The sequence below is a fragment of the Capra hircus genome, chromosome 21 (assembly GCF_001704415.2).
Source record: "Capra hircus breed San Clemente chromosome 21, ASM170441v1, whole genome shotgun sequence".
Classification (NCBI taxonomy): Eukaryota; Metazoa; Chordata; class Mammalia; order Artiodactyla; family Bovidae; genus Capra; species Capra hircus.
In genome coordinates, this window is record NC_030828.1 from 18,398,551 (window position 1) to 18,421,009 (window position 22,459).

Consider the following 22,459-nt stretch of genomic DNA (forward strand, 5'->3'; position numbering starts at 1 on the left):
TATTCAGCGTTCTGAGCCCTCTCGGCTGGGGCCATCCCAACAGACCCAGGAGGAAGCCCAGAGAGGCTTCTGTCTATTGTCTCATTGTGGTTTTAATTAGCAAGTACATCCTGCATCTTCATATTGACCTGCCTGGGCTAATATTCTTACCCATGAGATTCTAAAAAGACCTCTTTCCTTTCCTCCCCAGAGAAATCTCAGGCCCTGAGATGGGCGTAGGGGCACCTCCCACCCAAGAAGACAACCCGGGCAACTCTGACTTTTGTAAAAGTTTGTACAATTAGAAGCCCCTTCAAATCAGGCCCAGCTGGCTGCTAATACAGTGGGAATTCTCAAACTCTTCTCTTCCAAGCCCAGGGGCTTAAAGCGGATCCTCAAAGACTTCCTCAAACAATGAATTTTTCTCATCAAGTTTCAACCACCTGAGAGGAGGTCATTCATCACGGCTTCTTTATGCCACAGTTCCAAATAAGGCGGTGCTTGGAAAAGTTGACGACTTAAAATAGAAGGTGGAAAACCACTGCATCAGTAAACACCTTTCTCTTGACCAAGAAGTGACTCACCCCAAAAGTGTCTTCCTCTGGTTTGTGGGTCACAGTGATAGGAGGGGTGGGGCTCACTTCGTAGACTGAAAACAAACAGAAAACAGAAGAGTCGTTGGTTTGCTGGCCACAAGAACCTCCCCCACAGTTCTTACCCAACTCCCAAGCCTTCTCGAAAGTTCTTCCTAGAGAATATGCCTTTGAAGTCAGACTCTGTCTGACCTCTCCAGGCTTTGCAGGGGTCCCCAGAGACCAGATTCCCAAAGGCTCCCTGGCAGGTGTTGACAGCTCAAGGGCAGACTGCATAGGCATAAAGAGCCTTCACTCTCATCCCCCGATTCACATCCCAGAGTAAATAACCTAACCCTAACCTGGGCAACACGGGCTATGAGCTATTGGATAGATAAGCGGAAGGGAGATGGTTTGGGATCACAGCCAGGGTCTGGATTCAGCCCATTTTGTCGGTGAAGGCAGCTTTGTTTGGCTACACACAGCTCCTCTCTGCATCCCTTATCCTGTCCCTTCTTTCTATACCCATCCTGTTCCCTCTTCACTCCTCAGTGAGATCCAGGAGGCCTGTGGCCCCACAAACTACCCACTATCCATTGCCCTGAGGCAGATTTCAGAGCACAGTGGCAGCTTCAGTTAAGCAACAAGGTTATCTGACTAGGAAACACCAGGTCTTCCCAGCAAGGCCTGGAGGAGCAGCCAAGCCTCCCTCAGACCTCCATCTGTAATCACCAACTTATCCAGACACCCCCGGTTCAAATTTCTCCGGAGGGATATTCTGTGAGATGACAAGTCCTCTAAGACCAAGGACAAATAAAGGAATTACAGGTGATATTTACAGCTGAGCCAAACAGCAATGCATGTCCTAAAAAAAGACTGCTGTCTCGGGCCACATAAGAAGCTGAAATGACCTCAGCTGTCACCATTCCTCTGCCATGGGGGACAAAAGGAATAAATATGGGTTCCCCTACAGTCCATGAGCAGACCCCCAAATCCTTTGGGAGTTGTCTAGTCCTGGCTCTGAATCGTTTATAGACTGAGCCTCAGTAATTTCATTTAAAGACAGATGAGCCTATGGGAGACCTTGCCAGTCACAGCTCCACTTGTCTTGTGTGCTCAGTTGCTTCAGTTGCATCCTACTCTTTGCGACCCCATGAACTGTAGCCTGCCAGGCTCCTCTGTCCATGGGTTTCCCAGGCAAGAATACTGGAGTAGGTTGCCATGCCCTCTTCCAGGGGATCTTCCTGATCTAGGGATTGAACCCATGTCTCTGAGGTCTCCTGCATTGGCGGGCAGATTCTTTACTACTAGCACCACCTGGGTGGGTTCTGGCCAAATTCCCTGGCTCTTGAAGCAGGTGACAAACACTAACATCATAGGCTCCACATTCTGTCTGCAAGAACAACTGAGATGCTCAGCACGGGTCCACCGGGGCACATGAACCCCACACCCTTCCTGACACCACCTCTCTCTGTCTGGGTAGGAAGACCCGCAACATGATCAGACCCTAGAAAACTGCTGGAAAACTGAGGCAGCAAGTGACCGTCTAAGAGGCGTGGGCTTGGAACTGCCCAAGAAGAGTTTCCACTCTCCTTTCACGGTTCACTTGGATCCTCTCAGCTGCCATGGGTCTGGGGATGGTGATAAAACAGGAAAGAGGGCTATCTGGACTCAGTAGTCACCAAAAGTATCAGAATAAGTCACTTTCAAAGCAAAAGGTAAAAGAGACTTACAAGAGACAAAGTTATCCGTGCTCTCTGCAAAAAAAAGACAGAGATAATTAACAAACGTAATAAAAATCGGAACAGCCTCGCTCTATCTTCTTCATAGCTATGACCTCTCCCACTCACCATGATCCCCTGTTGCCCTAGCAACTGAAAACTAAAACCCTTGGCACATCACCCTTCCCCCACACCCTATTACTCCTTAGAAGGTGGTCTTCCAAGTGGAGAAGGAATAAGAGCTTAAACTCCTGGGTTTCAAGGGAGGTGGCCTGGCCCACCTGGAGACTGGAAACCAAACCATGAGATGAGGAATTAAATCCAGACTCCCCGTCACACCCAGAGCCTTCCCTCAGGTACCCAGTGCATTGGGGATGCTGGTGGACATGAGAGCCCAGAAGAAATGCTGCAAGATGGGCGTCTGTGATCTTCCTGGGAAATGCCAGCTATGATCTCAAGATCACAATTCCCCAACTGTAAAGTTTATTCTATAGGTCACTGAGACATGCTTGGGAATCCCTCTAGAATCTATTTCCCAGATGAAAATGTGCTATTGAGTCTTCGGCCTTTAGAAATGATCACCTAATAATGAAAGCCAATCATTACTGGGCATTGATTATGAGATGGGGGTGTGAAAAATGCTTTAGGTAACACATCACCCAATCCTATACCCACCCTGGGAGATAGGTAGCATTACACCCTTTCATCAGGAGAGTAAACAGACATACAGAGATCAAGTGACTAATTGAATGTCACTCGTCTAAGAAGGGATACACCTGGATTCAAGCCTGGGCTCAGAACCAGTTTGTCAGAGATTCTCACACTTCAGCCTGCCACAGAGGCATCCAGGAGATGACCACTACTATCCTCCAACAGAAAGAATGAGGGCTTCTTGGAGAAATGCATAATTCTGGGGCTGAGGAAGAAAAAGTAAAAGATGTGCCTAGAACATCTTGCGGTATTGAAAAGCAAGAAAGCACCCAAAAATTATTAGGGGAAGGAAGAAAGGACGCAGGAGCCACCGTGATGGGGTTTCCAATGACCAAACCAGGGATGATTTGAGCAACAAAATATAATGACCATCATAGGTTGTTATGAGCTGAATTATATCCGCCCAAAATTCAGACAAAGAAGTCCTAACCCCCAGTACCTTAAACTATAACTATATTTAAAGGTAGGGTCTTTAAGAGGTAATTAAGTTAAAGTCATTAGCAACCTAGAGGAATAGGTGGGATAGGAGGATGGGAAAGAGGTTCAAGAGGGAGGGGACGTATGTATACTTATGACTGAATCACACTGCTGTATGGCAGAAGCCAACATAACATTGTAAAGCAATTATCCTCCAATTAAAAAAATAAATATTTTTCTCGCCTTGCAGAAAGTTCAGAAAAAATAAACTCATTGGGGTGGGCACTAATCGAATATGACTTGCGTCCTTATAAGAGGGCATTAGGACATAGTTATGCAGAGGCAGATGAAGACACACGGAGATGACAACCATCTGCAAGCCAAGGAGAGAGGCTCACAAAGAACCAGCCCTTCTGATACCTTGATCTCAGACTGCAAGCCTCCAGAAGTGTAAGAAGATACATTTATGCTGTTTAAGCCATTTAGTCCCTGACACTTTTTCTCATGGCAGCTCTAGCAAATTAACACATGGATTGTAATTCACAGGACAAAATAAATACCCATGAGTCCATACTGATATAAGAAGTAATTTAATCAACAAATGAGGAAGAAAAGAAAGCGCTTCCTTACAATAATATTCCAATTAATAAATAGAGAGGAAAGGATGGAACTAGAAAAAAATCACCATTGACAAATGGCATGTTAATATTTGTTTCAGGCAAGAATCACCAACGAATGCTAAAATTAATATGTGAAAGAATGATAAGAAATGATATTTATAAAGCTTCAAAATATGATGCTTATTAATTACAGAAAGGAAAAAAATATCATTTTGGAGTGGAGAAACCTGGCAGACACCATCTTCACCAAGTGAGAAAGTTAACATCACAGGTAATAAGACGTACAGATATCATGTACCCCCCACACAATGTACTGAAAGGGCACAACATTACTTCTGTGGCCCTTTTACCAAAAACACATAACTGGCATTTAATTGTGAGAAAACACCAGGCAAACCCAAACTGTAGGATAGCCTACATATAACTAGTGAATAAGTACACAGATCATATAACTAGTGAATAAGTACACAGATCATATAACTAGTGAATAAGTACGCAGATCATATAACTAGTGAGTGAATATAAGTACAAAGATCATGAAAGACAAAGAAAGGCTGAAGAACTGCCCCAGATTTAAAGAGAATACGGTAACATGGCAGCTAAGTGCAATGTATAATCCTGGATTGGAGCTCAAGAAGAGAAGGACAACTGATAGAATTTAGATAAAGTCTGTAGATTAGGTAATAGGGTTGCATCAGTATCACTCCTGGGTGTGATCACTGCACTGTGATTATGTAAGATGGCAACATTGGGGAAGCTGGGTGAAGGGTATAAGAATGTCTTTTGTATTCTTTTGCAATTTGGGAGGGTAAATCTCAAACTATTTCAAAATCAAGAACTTAAACAAAAATTTTTTAACTTTTTAAAAAAAGAAATATGGATTATCGATCCTCACCCCAGAGGTTCCGATTCAGGAGGTCTGGAGTGGGTCTCGAGAATTTGCACTTTGACCAAGTTTTCAGGTGATGAGGATGTTGCTCCCTTTGAGAACCCCTGCACTGTAGTACAGCTCCTCCTATCACAAGGCTGCCACACTCTAAAAACAACAACTCACTCGTTCATCATGGACCTTCTATTTGCCAGACATTTGGCTAGCTAAGCTTTCAGTCATTGCAACTGAAGCTCTGCTCTCTAACTACCTGTGGAGAAAATGATGCTTTCTATGAGGAAGGAGTCTTTTAAAGAAAGTTCTACGTAGAGTAAATGCACTGTTAGTAGATTTCTTGTTCACCGTCTGCTTTTCATGTTTCAAGGGACAGCAATACAGCTTTGCCCAAATTCCTTCATACCCCCAGCCTTTTCTAAACTTCAAGTGACCAACTACCTGATTTGGGAGGAAGATGGGGGTCAAGGGACCCTAGCTGTGGTTTCAGAGAAAAGAGACATGCCAGATCAACTCATAGATAAAACTGATTTGCATATTTCTCATAAGTTTTTCCTTTATTGGAGAATATTCTCATGTCAGCCAAATGTTTCGGCCGAATCTGTGAACCCTGTAATTTCTCAGTGACCCTATGAATGCTTAGCTCCTTCGTAGGAGCCTGGTGACATGTATTCACCCAGGAAACACATGACACCTGGAAGAGCCAGACCTCCGGGGTTCTCTGTAATCTGTGGGAGGACTTGAAACTCCACCCTGGAAGAGGATGGTACCCAAGAGTGGTCCTCATCTCTGCCTGCACCAGCAGGCTGGGAGAACAACTGGACTCACGTGCCAAGACAGCATCTGAATCCCAAAGGGGACCGGGCATGAATGGAAGGCATATGTCTCCTCCAGATCGCAAACTCCTCAAGAAAAACTCACTGGGAAAAGCCAGTGGGGTCCAGAGAAGAGAGAAGAGAGGCAGCAGCTTGCATCCAGACAGACAGAGATGCACTGAGATGCGATGACGTGAAGAGATGGCCTGGCTTCAGATGTGAGGACAGAGGAGGGAGCTGCGCCAGGCATCCACATGCTCGGCCCACCCCACGCAGATGGCCACACGCGGCTGCCCGCTCCACTTCCCCAGCACCCACAAGGCTGGGAGCACGTTCTAGTCTCAACAAGTTCCTTAGGGGAAAGAAGCCAGTCTTGATGCCGCTAAGGGCGCTAGTGCAATGTTTTCTCCCCTCGGTGGCACCTAGGGCCCTGAGGGAATTCTGGTTTCTGCTGTCACAATGAAGAGACTTCCCGGCCAAGTGAAAAAAGGAGAATTCAAGAGTTATGGCAGCTCACTTGTTCCTAAATGTTTCGTCAAGTATTCTCAGATATTCATTGCAGGAGTGCAGGCAAACACACACACACACACACGTGCACACACACATAAATACACATATATGCACACACACATAAACACACACTCACAAAGATAAATGCACACATACATACATAAGCACATAAATGCACATACATACACACACAAGTACAAACAGATGCACATGCGCGCACACACACTCCCTGCTTACACACATACATGCACACACACAAAAACACACATACATATACACATGCATACATACATGTACACATGTATACATAAACACACAAGCACATTCACCCATACACACACACAAACACATGCATATACACACACACATCCCTTGCATACACACATACACACATACACACACATAAATACACACACACATGCACACACACTGTGCATATACATAAATGCACATTCAGGCACCCCCATAAATACATACATGCACACACGTACACGTACAAACACATACACACGCATGTATGCACACACCCCTTGCATATACCTAAACATACACATAAATATACACATACATGCACACACATAAACATACACTCACACACGTTCCCACACACGTATGCATGCATGCACATTCACCCATATACATGTACAAACATACACATACATGCACACACACACACACACACCCCTTGGCAACATTCCCCCTGCTATCACATCATCTAAGGGTCCCTAATGGTGACCTTCCAGGTACCACCCTGACCCTGACATGATCCGCAGCCTCCCCTGACACTCGGATCCCTGACTCCTCATGGTCCCACTCTTACACCCGGATCCTTTTTGGTGGCCTCTCCAAGATCCTGGAACATGAAAGAAGATTCCATGCTCCTAGAACACATCTTCCTTTCCAAGGACTAGCTCCACACTAAGGCTCAAACTCCAGGCGGAACATTCTAGTGCTTCCCCGGAAATGCAGAAGGAACCACCAACATTTGCATAGGATGTGAAGCTTACAAAAAGCTTTCCCAGAACATTTTCATCTCAATGTCCTGCTCGGAGAAAATCCTCTGATCGAAGCCTCTGCATCTTCAGACGTTTCCACTCAGTGTACTCATTTCAATCCAATCTCTCTTGTGGGCCTTCGACGCACGAACAGTCAGAAAAGAAGACCTTCACCTTCAGATCTCCGTCCCCTCCCCAAACAAATCCACTTTCAGTTGTCCTTGGGTGTTTTTTTTTTTTTTAATAAAAACAAACTAGTTTTGCTATTACTCTGTACCAAGCACCGTGGGAGATATTTTAGGCAGATTGACCCACTGTCTGTAAATTAATCTTCACCACAGTCTCTGAGGCAGAAGCAAGGGGGCTGAGTAATCTGCCTGAGATCACAGAGCTGATGGGCAGCTGAGTGAGCATCTGAACCCTGGCTTGTGACTCCATAACCACTACCCTCGATGAAACTGCCTGAAGACGGTCTGTTAGAACTTCCCAGCTTGATTACAGAGTGACTACCAATTCCAGAACTCCTGGACTCAACTCCTTAACTCTCTGCCCGGAATCCGGGTCCAGGCCAACAGCGGTTGAACCATCCCTCTGTCCGCACACAGAGAGAAATACTTGGCAGGCATCACTTCATTCATTCTCACGACTATTTAGGCAGGAGCTCCGGTTATCATCCAAATTTTACAGATGAAGAAACAGAGGTACCTCACGCCAACTGTGTACCAAGCCCTATTCTAGGAGCTGAGGCCACCTGTCCAGTAGGACCACAGATGCGGTTTGCACCTCAATCTGTCTGATTTCAGACCTTCGGCTCTTAACCTCTTAACCCAGACATGCTTTGCTGTCTGGGAGCGAGGGGGTACAAATGACAAACACAACCTCCCCACCACTTTACAGCAAGAGAAGAACAGGAATCCACCAAGAGCCTTTGCACCCAGGGCTCAGCAGGTGTGCAGTTTGCTGCCTGCGTCACAGGATGGCTGACTCTCCCGAATGCCTAGCTGTCTTTTCACTGTCACAACTGGCCCATCTCTTCCCCGCCACTGCCTTTTCATCATCCAGTGATTCCTTTACAAACAAGCAAAGCTTCGCATGGGAAGGCCCTGGCAGGGTGCAGGTGGGTCCGAGAAACCCGCTTCAGGTGAGCGGTTTGCCTTCAAGCTCCTCTATGCCTCCACCCTCTCCCCTGCCTCCTCAGTCCACCACATGCCACAGCAGCAGCTGGCAAATAAGAGCGTCTGAATTTTGCGGGTGGGAAGGCTTGTCAAGACACAGAGTGCTGGGCCCCACCCCACAATGTCTGACTCAGTAGGTCTGGGTGGGGCTCTAGGATTTGAGTTCTAACACCTGCCCAGGTGATGTGGATGCGGCTGGTCTGGGGACCACTCCTGGAGAACTGGCCTCATTGGAGCTGATAGGTGATAGGGGTGTCCAGAGGTGATGAGGAGGGGCAGCTGTGTCTCTTGGGGACAGAGAAGGTGTACGTACGGCTGGGAGGATGCAGAGAAGGGCTTCCCTCCCAGTGGGAAAAGCCACGCCCTGCACCATTCCACTGATCCCGCTGCCCCGTGGCCAGCTCACCCTCTGTGGACAGGAGCCGGAGTGTCTTGCCCCATCTCTCAAACATTCAAGGGCTCCCCCTCTCTCCAGACCCCAGGAGTTTCCCTCTAAGAACAGAAGCATCACTTGGCAGGAGCTTCACTCCTCACTCATGAGGGAGTGTAGATTCTCCTCTTTTTAAAAAAATTGTGTCAGTTTCGGCTGCACGGCAGAGGGAATCACCATACGTACATATATATTTCCTCTTCTCTGGGTTTCCTTCCCATTTAGGTCACTACAGAACATCGAGCAGAGTTCCCTGCGCCGTCCAATAGGTTCTCATTGGTTATCTATTTTCTACACAGTAGTGTATACATGTCAACCTCAATCTCCCAGTTCATCCCACTTCGCTTTCCCCCGTCAGTGTTCATACACCTCCTCTTTAAAAACAGATTCCATTTTCTAATCACCAGATGGGCATGAGCAGGGCAAAGGGCCACTCCAGCCCTTAATGCCAACAAAGCCTAGCCTGACTTTATGGTCCCGAAAAGCAAAGCGTCTCTGCATCTGAAGGTCACTGCTTCCACAGTGCCGACCGGGACTCTTCCAGTTCTTAAAAAGCCCCATTTGACCCATGGTGGGAAGTGCCCTGAGGCCCTTTACTGGGTATACTAGGAATGATGTTGGGAATGTCAGACCATATGGGATGGCCAGGGTCTCAAACACTGGCACATTCTCAGTCCTCTCGTGAGTGATAGCATCATCACTGCTTCATAGAACTCCGTGCAAGAATTTAGCTTCCCAGGCAGTCTCATCTCTCCAGAGTGTCTCTCAGTGTCTCCAGAGTTCGGGTTTCCTTGTGCTAAGATTTAAAAGGCCCCTTGGAGCTGCTCCCTGATGGTTATCTGTACGTTGTAAAGTCACCTTCACATAAGCAGATGCTGCAGGGTTAGTCCTCCACTGCTCTGGGGGTGTGTGTGTGCGTGCGTGCATGACATCAGTCTTTACTGATATCTTTACTGATATCTGCTCTACCCTTTACCTCATTAGAAGCCTGGATTTCTAGGAATTGAAGGCTGAGAGGTCCTCTAGCTTGTTCCCAGCAGAAATCAGCAAGGTCATCAAAGATACATGACTTCACTAATAGAAACTTATCAGCTGCCAAATCGACCAAGAGATGCTGCAGCCACTTTCACTAAACTCTTGGAGTGTTTCCTTCTCCTCCAACTCCAGGAAGGTATTTTAAATATTCCAGCCCAGACAAAGACAGACTCCCCTCCCAAATATTCAAACAAAATGTTTTCATTATTTCAATGACCTCTCCTTCCCCGACCCATCCACTGGACATCAGCACCATCCAGGTTGATGGCATCAGGAACTCCCCACCCATCAACTCACCACAGCGTTGGAGGAAAGGAGCCACAGACCTGGAAGCCTCAACCCCAGGCAAAGCCTTGCTTCTACCCAGCAAGTGGAAAGAGATTTAACTTTTCTGTTAAACATAGGGATGAATCAGATAGACCTTGAAGCCCCTTACAGGGAAGGTCATCAAACCATCACTAGGTATCAAAGCCTGTGACACACGCTTTGTCTACTTTAAGTTATTTAATAAAAGTCACAAGATTCTTATGGGAGCAGTACGTCATGCCCATTTCACAGATGAGGGTATTGAGGTAATGATCAGGCCCAGAGTCCCCCAACAAACAAAGGACTGGGTCCAAATTCTCCACCATTCTGACCCAGTTCTCAAGTCCCTACTTACTCTACCATAACACCATATACCCTTATATGCATAGCTGTGTATTTCCAAGGGGTCTTGGCTTTTACTGTGACTGCTAACATCAGAGACTTTATCTAGTTTATATAAAATTCAGGTGGTGGCCGAAGATGTTCCAAAGTGTGTGTGGTTGCTGGTGATGATGGTATCCATGTGGATGCTGCTTCTCCCCTCAAGCCCCCACACCCCGAACCCCCTGAGTGCCTGGAGGTATGAGCCACTCCAGGGCAGCTCCACCCTCACCTGGAAAGGGCTCCTTGAGGAAGTGGCCATTGATGGTCTGGTTGGCGGTGCCCAGGGGGTTCTTGGCGATGAGGGTGTAGTTGCCGTTGTTGTAGTGGGTGGGCTTGTTGAAGAGCAGGCAGCCCTCGGAGACCTCGCCCTCCTGGTAGTATTCCATGTGGATGATCTTGGACTCACGCAGCGGCTGGCCGTTGTGCAGCCAGCGCAGCGTGGGCGGCGGGTTGCCACGCACCACAAACTCGATGCAATGCTCCAGGCGCAGCTCGGGCTCCTCCAGGCTCACCACACGCGGGGGGTCTGCCAGGGGACAGGCCAGCTGAAGCCCAGGACACGGACTCTCCCATGTCCTGGAGCAGCCTTCCTGGAGCTGGGGCGGGCAGCCCAGTTCCTCATGCGTGCATGCATGCTCAGTCGTGTCCGACTCTTTCGCAATCCCACGGGCTGTACCCCACCAGGCACCTCTGTCTATGGGATTATCCCAGCAAGAATATTGGAGTGGGTTGCCATTTCCTTCTCCAAGGGATCTTCCCAACCCAGGGATCTAGCCCTTGTCTTCTTTCTGCATTTCCTGCATGAGCAGGAAGATTCTTTATCACTGCTACCTGGGAAGCCCCACTTCTTCCCCATCAGCTCTAAAAAGACTAAGGGAATCAGAAGTCCCCCACTCCCCATCAACACCAACACCACCCCCAAAGAGGTGAAGAGATGTCTGTCTTCACCGGAGCTTCCTGGATCCACTACAGCTGGAGGGTCCCTCTCATGACCTTTGTTGGGGGGGCATAAACATTCAGTCTACTATAGTGTCTAAGAATTCCTTAAAGAGATGAGTTCCTCTTGGCTAAAGGAAGGCTAAGAATGTAAGAGAAGTTGGCAGAATTTATCTTTTTTTAAAGATTTTTTTATGTTGGCCATTTATAAAGTCTATTACAACATTGCTTCTGTTTTATGCTTTGGTGTCAAGGCAAGTGGGATCTTAGTTCCCCAACCAGGGATTGAACCTGCACCCCCTGCACTGTAAGGCAAAATCTTAACCACTGGACCACCAGGGAAGTCCCACTAGAACTTCCCTTAAAAGCATCTCGTTAAGCCAAAAGAGAACCAAAATTCCATACTAAAGGTCATTCAATGAGTCCAGATGCTTGCATTTGTTGCATAGATAAGCACCAAGTCATTAATTTCAGATATCTGGTTTTTTTGTGTGTGGGGTTTTTTTTTTTTTTTTTTTTTTTTTTTGGTGTGATTAGCAAATCCAATGGACAGAGGAGCCTGGTAGACTGCAGTCCATGGGGTCGCTAGGAGTCAGATACGACTGAGCGAATTCACTTTCACTTTCCACTTTCATGCATTGGAGAAGAAAATGGCAACCCACTCCAGTGTTCTTGCCTGGAGAATCCCAGGGACAGGGGAGCCTGGTGGGCTGCCATCTATGGGGTCACACAGAGTCGGACACAACTGAAGCAACTTAGCAGCAGCAGCAGCAGTAATTTACCAAGAAGTGTGTGTGACTACATGTATTTCCCAGCCAAAACAATTCATATGTATGCTTGCCTGTTCCCTATCTCTATGGAGTAGCTCCTCTGAGAACTTTTAGAGGTTTAACAAAAGGCAGACTTGGGCCAACTTAGGAGTGAGCAGATCTGAGTCGGAGGTACAGCACCTTCTGAGGGACAGGGACATGCTTTCTGGGGTTACGAGCCAAGGACTGACTTGACTTGCCCTGTACTGCCCCACAGGAGTCTTTCTGCCCCCCTGGTGGACTGCGCTCATTGCAGTGGCCCCACCCCGTCCCAGCCTCCTGTGCCGAGATCCCCAGAGTCCCACCCGCCCTCCACAATGGCGTCCACTCACAGTGGACAGTGAGGGCCACGCTGGCATTGCTCATGCCCACCACGTTCTCAGCGATGCATGTCAGGGTGAAGCCGTTGTCCTCACTCGTCACATTTACCAGCGTCAGGTTGATGGCGTGTACGTTGGTCCAGTTCAGATTTGTCTAAAACCCCAAGAAAACAGACAACCATCAGAGGTATAAAATAAGCTACAGGGGTATATTGTACAGCACAGGTCATAGAGCTAATATTTTATAACTTAAAAAATGTTTAAGACTGTAAATTTTAAGTTATGTATACTTAACCACATAAAAATTTTTAAAAAAGATTCAAAACAGAAAAATTAGATGATGGCACCAAAACAAAGGCAATAATCAAACAGTTTCCACAAGCCTCCCCCACCTCACTCCCCAGCACCTTCAGGAATCAAAAGGAAAGATGGGCAGAAAGTGAAAGAGGGCTTTCCGGTGAAGGCACGCTGACCCAAGGCCAAGCTCTCTACAGTCAAGAGCTCAGGTAACCTCACGCTTACTCCATGAGGCGAATGGCGGCATTATACCCATTTCACAGATGAGGAAGGTAAGGTACAGAGATGCTGATAGTCTGTTTGAGATCAATTTGGCCAGAAAAAGTTGCAGCTGGGTGGCACCCAGGTCTCCGCCTTTCTTCTTGTAGAGAGAGGACCACAAACTTCCCCTCTTCTTCTTTCTTATTCTTACATCTCTTGTTTCTCTTCCTGATCCAGCTCATCAGGACTACTAGGTGACAGGGCCCAAGGCTCGGACACCTACCTGGTGGGTGTTGATGGACTGCAGCCCGGTGACTATCCAGTCCACGTCGGGCAGGGGCGAGCCCGAGCCATTGCAGGTGATGACAGCATTGTCACCCTCTCGCACTGTCAGGTTGGCGTGGCTCACACTGATCTCAGGGAGGTCTGGGAGGGAGCACAGGGCGGGCGAACGGATAAGGAAGAGCTTGTGACCAAAACTCAGTCCCCGAGGGCAATGGTGGCACTGCCTGCCTTATCTAATACTCACTCCAACACAACCTGCTTGACCTCTTAAAAGTACCCCAAGTCTCAGAAGCCTCACACCAGCTCAGGATGTGAGCCCATGCAGCTTGACTGGTGGAGGGGATGGGGGGCATGGTTGGAGGGCAGGACAGTTGCTCAAGGCAGGCAACTCTAGCAATGAAGTCAAACGGCATCTTCCACTTTGGGCACTGGCTCTCAAAACTTTGATCCACTTCAGACTCCCCTGGGGAGCTCCCTAGAAATTCAGATTTCCAAACTCATCCCCAGACACTCTGATCTCGCAAGTCAGAGATGAGTGATCAGGCACAAACCTCTGCTACTCTAAAAGTCCCTTAGATGTCCTGATAAAGGAGACCCGGAGACCACACCTGGGCCTGCGCTCCTTCAGGTTTACTTAACAAGAAACGGACAGGGTACAGGGACTCTGGTCCGATCACAAAGAGGGCACACGTAACCCTTTTCTGCATCCCTGAAACCAGGAGTCCCCAGCCTCCAGGACCTAATGCCTGATGATCTGAGGTGGGGCTGATGTAATCAAGTAGGAATAAAGTGCACAATAAATGTAATGTGCTTGAATCATCTCCAAACCATGCCATCCTCCCCCCAGGCCCGCCATCCTCCGGCCAAGGAAAAATTGTCTTCCACGAACCCAGTCCCTGGTGCCAAAAAGATTGGGGACCGCTGCCTGAAACCAACCTTCCCACAGCTGGCTCATGAAGGGACAGGAGCGAGCAGGAAGTAAGAGGGGAGCCAGATCCGCAGCCAGTGTGGAGAATTTGAGGCTGGGAGGGCGGTGGGGAAGGAACGCCCTGGCTTCCTTTACTGACGGGCCGCACCGTCCCTGGGTCCGCGGGAGGTCGGCGTGGAGCCAGCCGGGCCGGGGGCTCACTCACCGCACTGGCTGATGTTCATGCGGAAGAGTGGCAGCTGGGAGCCGTCGGGGCCGATGCAGTAGAGGTTCTGACTGTTGAGCTTAGCCTCCCCCTGCTCCTGCCACAGCTGCATCCAGCGGATGTCACAGCTGCAGTTGAAGAAGTTCTGCTCCAACCTCCTGTGGGCAAGATGCGAGTTCAGGGAACCCCTGAGCCAAGGGAGGCCCCGCTCCCTCCCAGGCCCTGAAGCCAAGCCGAGGGCCCCCACCTGCTCCTCATACTCATGAGAGCAGGCTTTCAGCAGCGTCTCTAAAGAAGTATTGAGCACCAAAGAATTGATCTTTCGAACTGTGGTGCTAGAGAAGACTCTTGAGAGTCCCTTGGACAGCAAGGAGATCAAACCAGTCAATCCTAAAAGAGATCAGTCCTGAATGTTCATTGGAAGGACTGATGCTGAAGCTGAAGCTCCAATACTTTGGCCACCTGATGCAAAGAGCCGACTCATTGGAAAAGACCCTGATGCTGGGAAAGATTGAGGGCAGGAGGAGAAGGGGGTGAGAGAGGATGGCACGGTTGGATGGCAGCACTGACTCTATGGACATGAGTTTGAGTGAGCTCTGGGAGATGGTGAAGGACAGGGAAGCTTGGCATGCTGCACGCAGTCCATGAGGTTGCAAAGAGCTGGACACATCTGAGTGACCGAACAATTAAAGAAGTAATTTTATAGAAGTTCACAAATTTATAGTTTCTAAATGAATAAACTTATTAAAAAGAAAATCCATTCCACTGAACTCATCTGGCAAACAGACCTTTTAAATATGTCATTTTGGGAAGCTCCTATCCTCAAAACCCTCCAAGTGGCCTCCCAACTCATTGAAAGTCAAAGGCAAAGACCTATGGAATTGGCACCACCCTCTGTCATCTCTCATCGCCTGCCTCACCCTCCCCTCCTCTTCTTCAGCCACACTGACCTTGCTGTGGGTCAAGGTCAGCAGGAGGACCTGCATGCTCCTGCCTTAGGGCCTTTGCACCTCTTGTCCTCTCTGTCTAGAGAGTTTGGACCCAAACATATCTGTGAGATCAGCTCCCTCGATCTCCTATGGCCTTCTCCGACCACCTCTGTAGGAAAGCCAGCCTCAACCCACGCCCTCACACTGCCCAGCTCCTCACCTATTTTCTTCCTCCTAGGATTTGTCACTGCCCAGCATCAGTTTAAAGATTTATTTGTTTGCTTGGGAGTTTGGGACTAGCAGATGCCAACTATTAAATATAGAAAGGATACAGAAAAAAGTTTTAAAAAATAAATATTTATTTGCTTTATCTCCATAAATAAAAATTAAATTCCGTCAAAGTCAGAGACATTGACTATTAGGTTCACTGCTGTATTCTCAATAGCTAAAACTAAGCCTGGTACTTAAACACCTGTTGAATGAATAAAAGGAGGAAGAAAAATGGAAGGAAGGTAAGTAGAAAGGAAGGGAGAAGCTTTTCTCCTTGAAGAGAAGGTGGTTAGCTATTTCCAACATTTTCTCAAAGCCCATCTTGGGACCAGTTTTATTCTTTCATAGAGTCAACAAAATCCTTAATAAGCACCTCTTCCATGTTTGGTTGGCTCTGCCTGGAGTGAGTGCTATTGAAATGGAAATGAATAATCAGTCCCTATTTCCCAGGAGCATTCATCTAGGTGAAGAAGACCATCTAATGAAGGAAGAGCCAAGTTCAAGGCCTTCCTCACCACCCCTCCAGAAGGGAGTTATTAGCGGACAACTGAAGGGCATTAGCTGATGTAAAACTCCTGAGGTCAAGGGCACCTGATAAATCGGAAGGCCTGGATCACTCAGGGGAACATGATTCTCTTTGTGGGCCAGTATGGGGATGACTCTGTTGACACCCAGAGGGAGGGGTGCTTGGGTAACTGCACTAAGATAGGTGGCAAATTCCAAAGCAGTGAAGCAGGCATCAGCATCAACCAGCTTTCAGGGGAAAAAAAAAAAAAAAATGAGAGGGACTTCCCTGGTGGTCCAGTGTCCAAGACTTCACGATCCCAACGCAGGGGGCCTGGGTTCCATCCCTGGTTAGGGAACTAGATCCCAACATGCTGCAGCTAAAGACCCTGGATGCCACAGTGACGATCAAAGATGCAGCACAGTCAAATAAATAAATAACATTTAAAAGAAAAGAGAGGCCCTCGGGGGCAGGAATCAGTGTTTTCCAGCCAACAGGACAGCAAATGTTACATGTGCAAACACCCCCGCATGATATCCTCTTGGTCTAAAAGTGCCCATGATTTTTCTCTACACACCACACTCATTCAGCAAAGGAGATGAAAACTAACTTTTATCAAGCATCTGCCTCTCACAACTACACTCAGAGACAGCCAAGTCCCATCACCACACAGACGAGGGACTCCCCCTCTCATGTTTGGAAGAGTCAAGTCATGTGCTCCAAGTCCCTTGGCTGGAGTGTGACAGTGAATTGATGTGCTCAGTCGTGTCCAACTCTTCGCGACCCCATGGACTGTAGCCTGCCAGGTTCCTCTGTCCATGGAATTCTCCAGGCAAGAATACTAGAGTGGATTGCCATTTCCTCCTCCAGGAGATCTTCCCAACCCAGGGATCAAACCCATCTCCTGTGTCTCCTACACTACAGGGGGATTCTTTGCTTGCTGAGTCATAGGGGAAGCCTCAAGGCCTCAAATCTCAGCCTGCTGGACTCCAAAATTCATGACCCTTCCTCGTCGTCTATCACGGGCAGGGCATTGCTAGACAGGGGATTCTAAGAGGAGTAAGCAGGACCCCTGACTTTGGGGGCTTGTGGAGGGGTGTCTAGGGAAAGAATTAGAGGGCCTGTTACTGACTGGACTGTGAAGACAAGAGAAATAAAGTTGCACCAAGACACAGAATTTGTGTCAAGGAGCACCAGGAAATGAAGCTGGAAGGACAAGTGAAAGCCAGATGGTGGAGGACGTTCATGGCCACGTCAGGAAGCTTGAAATGCATCCAGAAGGCAGTGGGCACCACTGGAGTCCTTGTAGTTGGACAGTGATGTGAACAAAATTGCAAGAGCAATCCAACAATGCTGGACAGGATGACCCAGAGAGGAGGCGGGCCGGAGACTCGGACATGAATTAGGACATCAGAGAAACACAGGGTCACGGTGTACAGTGGTGAAGTTTGTACATGTCTCAAAGCGCCCAGCCAAAGGGAGGAATAGGGATGAAATCCAGCCTGAACGCCCTTGACCAGACCTGGTGCCAGGTATGGGGCTCTATCCGCCCAGAGGAGGCATCTTTTCTCACGCACACATAGGCACCATTCAGGCTGGCAGGCTCCAGGTCAGTGCTCTCCAGCTTTTTGGTCTCAGATCTCCTTTTCACCCTGATAGATGACTGAGGGTCTCAAAGAGCTTTTAGGTGCATGATACTTATCATAATTTACCATATTAGAAATTAAAACTGGGAGAATATTAAAACACAAGAATGCATTAGCAAAAACTCCATTGAGCATCACAGGAAGGGTATTAGCATACATCACGTGGCCTCTAGAAAACTTCTGTGAACATGGGAGTGAAAAAAGGCAAATGACATTGCAGGATTATTATGAAAAGAGATTTAACCTTATATCTGCCAGTACAGGTCTTGGGGATCCCTGGGACCCTGGACCACCATGAGAGAAGGGCTTCTCAGTTACTAAGAGCCTGGAATAGAGAGGTAAAATTTGGGGAGTTCAGTTCAGTTCAGTTCAGTTGCTCAGACATGTCTAACTCTTTGCGACTCCATGGACTACAGCATGCCAGGCTTCCCTGCCCATTACCAACTCCTGGAGTTTACTCAAACTCATGCCCATTGAGTCGGTGATGCCATCCAACAATCTCATCCTCTGTTGCCCCCTTCTTCTCCTGCCTTCAATCTTTCCCAGCATCAGGGTCTTCTCAAACGAGTCAGTTCTTCATATCAGGTGGCCAAAGTATTGGAGTTTCAGCTTCAACATCAGTCCTTCCAATGAATATTCAGGACTGACTCTATAAGTCTTCAACACCACAGTCCAAAAGCATCAGTTCCTCAGTGCTCAACTTTCTTTATAGTACAACTCTCATATCTATACATGACTACTGGAAAAACCAGAGCTTTGACTAGACAGACCTTTGTTGGCAAGTAACAAAGGTGGCAAGTAATGTCTCTGCTTTTTAACATGCTGTCTAGGTTGGTCATAGCTTTTTTTCCAAGGACCAAGCGCCTTTTAATTTCAAGGCTGCAATCACCATCTGCAGTGATTTTTGAGCCCAAGATAATAAAGTCTCTCACTGTTTCCATTGTTTCCCCCACTGTTTCCCCATTGTTGCCATGAAGTGATGGGACCAGATGCCACGATCTGAGTTTTCTGAATGGTCAGTTTTAAACCAACTTTTTCACTCTCCTCTTTCACTTTCATCAAGAGGCTCTTTGGTTCTTCTTCAATTTCTGCCATAAGGGTGGTGTCATTTGCATATCTGAAGCTATTGATATTCTCCCAGCAATCTTGATTCCAGCTTGTGCTTCTTCCAGCCCGGCATTTTGCATGATGTACTCTGCATAGAAGTTAAATAAGCAGGGTGACAATATACAGCCTTGACGTATTCCTTTTCCTATTTGAAACCAGTCTGTTGTTCCATGTCCAGTTCTAACTGTTGCTTCTTGACCTGCATACAGTTTTCTCAAGAGGCAGGTCAGGTGGTGTGATATTCCCATCTCTTTCAGAATTTTCCACAGTTTGTTGTGATCCACACAGTCAAAGGCTTTGTTATAGTCAATAGAGCAGAAGTAGATGTTTTTCTGGAACTCTCTCGCTTTTTCTATGATCCAATGGATGTTGGCAATTTGATCTCTGGTTCCTTTGCCTTTTTAAAATCTAGCTTGAACTTCTGGAAGTTCAAGGTTCACGTATTGCTGAAGCCTGGCTTGGAGAATTTTGAGCATTACTTTGCTAGTGTGTGAGATGAGTGCAATTGCGTGGTAGTAGTTTGAACATTCTTTAGCATTGCTTTTCTTTGGGATTGGAATGAAAACTGACCTTTTCTAGTCCTGTGGCCACTGCTGAGTTTTCCATAGTTGCTGGCATATTGAGTACAGCACTTTCACAGAATCATCTTTTAGGATGTGAAATAGCTCAACTGGAATTCCACCATCGCTAGCTTTGTTTGTAGTGATGCTTCCTAAGGCCCACTTGACTTCACATTCCAGGATGTCTGGCTCTAGGTGAATGATCACACCATCATGGTTATCTGGGTCATGAAGATCTTTTTGTACAGTTCTTCTGTGTATTCTTGCTACCCCTTCTTAATATCTACTGTTGGGTCCATACCATTTCTGTCCTTTATTGTGCCCATCTTTGTGTGAAATGTTCCCTTGGTATCTCTAATTTTCTTGAAGAGATCTCTAGTCTTTCCCATTCTATTGTTTTCCTCTATTTCTTTGCATTGATCACTGAGGAAGGCTTTATAATCTCTCCTTGCTATTCTTTGGAACTCTTCATTCAAAAGGATGCATTCAAATTTGGAACTCTGCATTCAAATTTGGAAAACTCTCCATTCAAATTTGGAATTCTGCAATCAAATTAGGGAGAGTGAAGGGGAAAATGGAGCAAACATCATAAAGGAAAACAAGGTGGTGTTTGGTGTTTCACTGGAGGTAGAAGGAAAGGAAAGGGTAAAATATGACCCCAAGGCTTCACGCTCCAGGGCACCGGAAGTTACCGGTGGAGAGAAAAGTCTTTGGTTGAAAAACAGAAGAGAAGAAACCAGTGGAAAGGAAGAAGGGAAACATATCAGGGCCGGGGTTGGGGGTAGGGCCAGGGGGTGGGGAGGGGAAGGAAGGTCCTAGGGCAGGAAAGTGAGGGATGAAGTTAAGGACCCTCAGAGGGGTTTGCCCTGGGATTAAGATAGATGCATGTGCAGTGGCTGAGAAATGAGAAAGAGAATAGAGAAAATGCAGACAGGAGAAAACAAGAGAGGTTTTTTTCTGGAGGGAAGAAACTGCCCAGCCTGCCTTGGGGTAAGGGAAGCAGAGAACTGGTTGGGATTCACACTGCAGGGGCTGAGAGGAGAGGCCTGTCAGCCCTGTTGGAAGGATATTGAGGGTCCAGATGCTGGAATATATGCAAACTGAACCAGGTCAGCCTGATTTTTCCCAGTTGCTTACTTGACAAGATGTGGTCATTCATTATTAAGTAGCTGTAAAAATACAAATTACCCACCTGGGTGGAAAATACTAGACAAGTGAGAGGCTTGGCCGGGCTGCTTCAGGTCACATGTGCTTTCTTCAATTCTGCGTCTTTCTGAGCCCTGCACTACTGTGTTTCCCCACATCTTAGGAGTGTCCCCCAGAAAGGAGGCTGATGCTTCAGCACCCTGAGGCTGGAAGGAGGAGCTGATGAGACATGTGGGGCATGGCTAAGACCCCGCCAGGCATGGGCATGCTAATGGCTTGTTTATTTCCTTCCCTCTTTCTCCTCTAGAAGGCAAGAACCACAAGACGTGTTCCTCTCCTCCAACCCAGAGTCTCCTGAAAACCGCAGAAGAACCCTGCGTTCTCCCTCCATCCCTCTGGACCCTCGTCCTGGACAGCGAGACATACACACGGCAGAGAGCATGTTGAGACTCAGAACAGTAGTGCACCAAGCATCTCACTGAGCAAATCCACTGTCATCTTCATAATCGGATAACAGAGTTAAATAGTGCAGTGGGGGCTTTCCTGCTGGCTCATGGGTAAAGAATCCGCCTGCCAATGCAGGAGACAGGATTCGACCCCCGATCTGGGAGGATCCTACATGCGGTGGAACAACTAAGCCCATGCGTCACCAACTATTCAGCCTGTGCTCTCGGGGCCAGAAAGCGCAACTACTGAAGCCCGAGTGCCCCAGAGCCCGTGATCTGCAACAAGAGAAGCCACCGCAGTGAGAAGCCCATGCATCGAAACTAGGGAGCAGCCCTCACTCGCCACAGCTAGAGAAGAGCCCGCACAGCAAGGAAGACCCAGCACAGGCCCCGAATAAGCTAATTAATAAAATTATTTTCTAAAAAACCAAAAAATCAGTGAAATGGGCCAGAAGCAAAGAAGGGCAACTCCTGGGTCTAAAGGATGCTGTCCGTTCTCCCACCCAATCTGGCCTGGAGCAGTGGGGCCTTCAGCCAGGGCTTCAGGGACAGACTCCTAGAGCCTAAAGCCAGGCTTCCCGGGCTCCATCAATAATGCAGGCAGCCCCATGAATAATACAGCAGCAGCTGCTTCAGAGCGCAGATTACCAGCACCCAGCCCTTGCCCCAAGATGGCCCGGGGCCTAATTGCAGGGCCCCTGGGGCTTCCTGCAGATTAACTCAGCCTCATCTGAGTCTGTGCACACAGACACTTGGCGTTGGCTAACGCCAGGACTGGGTGTTTAGAAAACACTGATTCCCCGCCAGTCATCACTCTGGTTTTCTTCTCCCCTCCGCAGTATCGGTGCTGTGGCTGGCAATCCTGGTGCCAGGTAGTGGAAAACACGGAAGAGACCCAAATCTGTTGTCACAGAAGAAAATGCGCCCAAAGGGCACCTGAAGATGCCAGCATCCCGATTGTTAAAAGAGTGCCCGAAGAGCTGGGTGAGCCAGCCATGTCACCTTGGGGGCCACAGGAGACTGGAGCGTGTCCCCTCCTCTACCAGAGCCTCGAGTCCCGGGAGTTGGGAATGTGACCTTCTTGGAAACAGAGTCTTTGCCGATATAATCAAGTTAAATCATGAATGAGATCACGCTGGGATACGGTGGGCCGTAAACCCAATGACCGGTATCCATGGAAGAGGAAGGAGGGAAAGGACTTCCCCAGTGGTCACTGCAGGGAGCCTGAGTTCAATCCCTGCTCAGGGAGGTTTCACATGCCATGCTGAGCAGCCAAAGAGAGAGAGCGAGAGAGAGGAGGGAAAGATCAGAGATAG

The 22,459-nt window shown here is 47.8% G+C and overlaps 1 protein-coding gene across 4 annotated transcripts in view; it reads right to left on the bottom strand.

The window, feature by feature from the left end:
* The window catches only part of NTRK3 (neurotrophic receptor tyrosine kinase 3), a 416,320-nt gene that overhangs the window by 268,545 nt on the left and 125,316 nt on the right, over positions 1-22,459 (bottom strand). For 3 of the 4 annotated variants that reach the window (XM_013972912.2, XM_018066413.1, XM_018066412.1), the window contains exons 5-10: positions 14,535-14,692; positions 13,400-13,542; positions 12,631-12,772; positions 10,783-11,079; positions 2,285-2,308; positions 564-628 (exon numbers count right to left, since the gene is read on the bottom strand). In XM_013972912.2, the coding sequence (XP_013828366.2) occupies positions 564-628; positions 2,285-2,308; positions 10,783-11,079; positions 12,631-12,772; positions 13,400-13,542; positions 14,535-14,692 (829 nt within the window). The remainder of the gene's footprint in view (positions 1-563; positions 629-2,284; positions 2,309-10,782; positions 11,080-12,630; positions 12,773-13,399; positions 13,543-14,534; positions 14,693-22,459) is intronic. The other variant, XM_018066411.1, reaches the window with a different exon arrangement.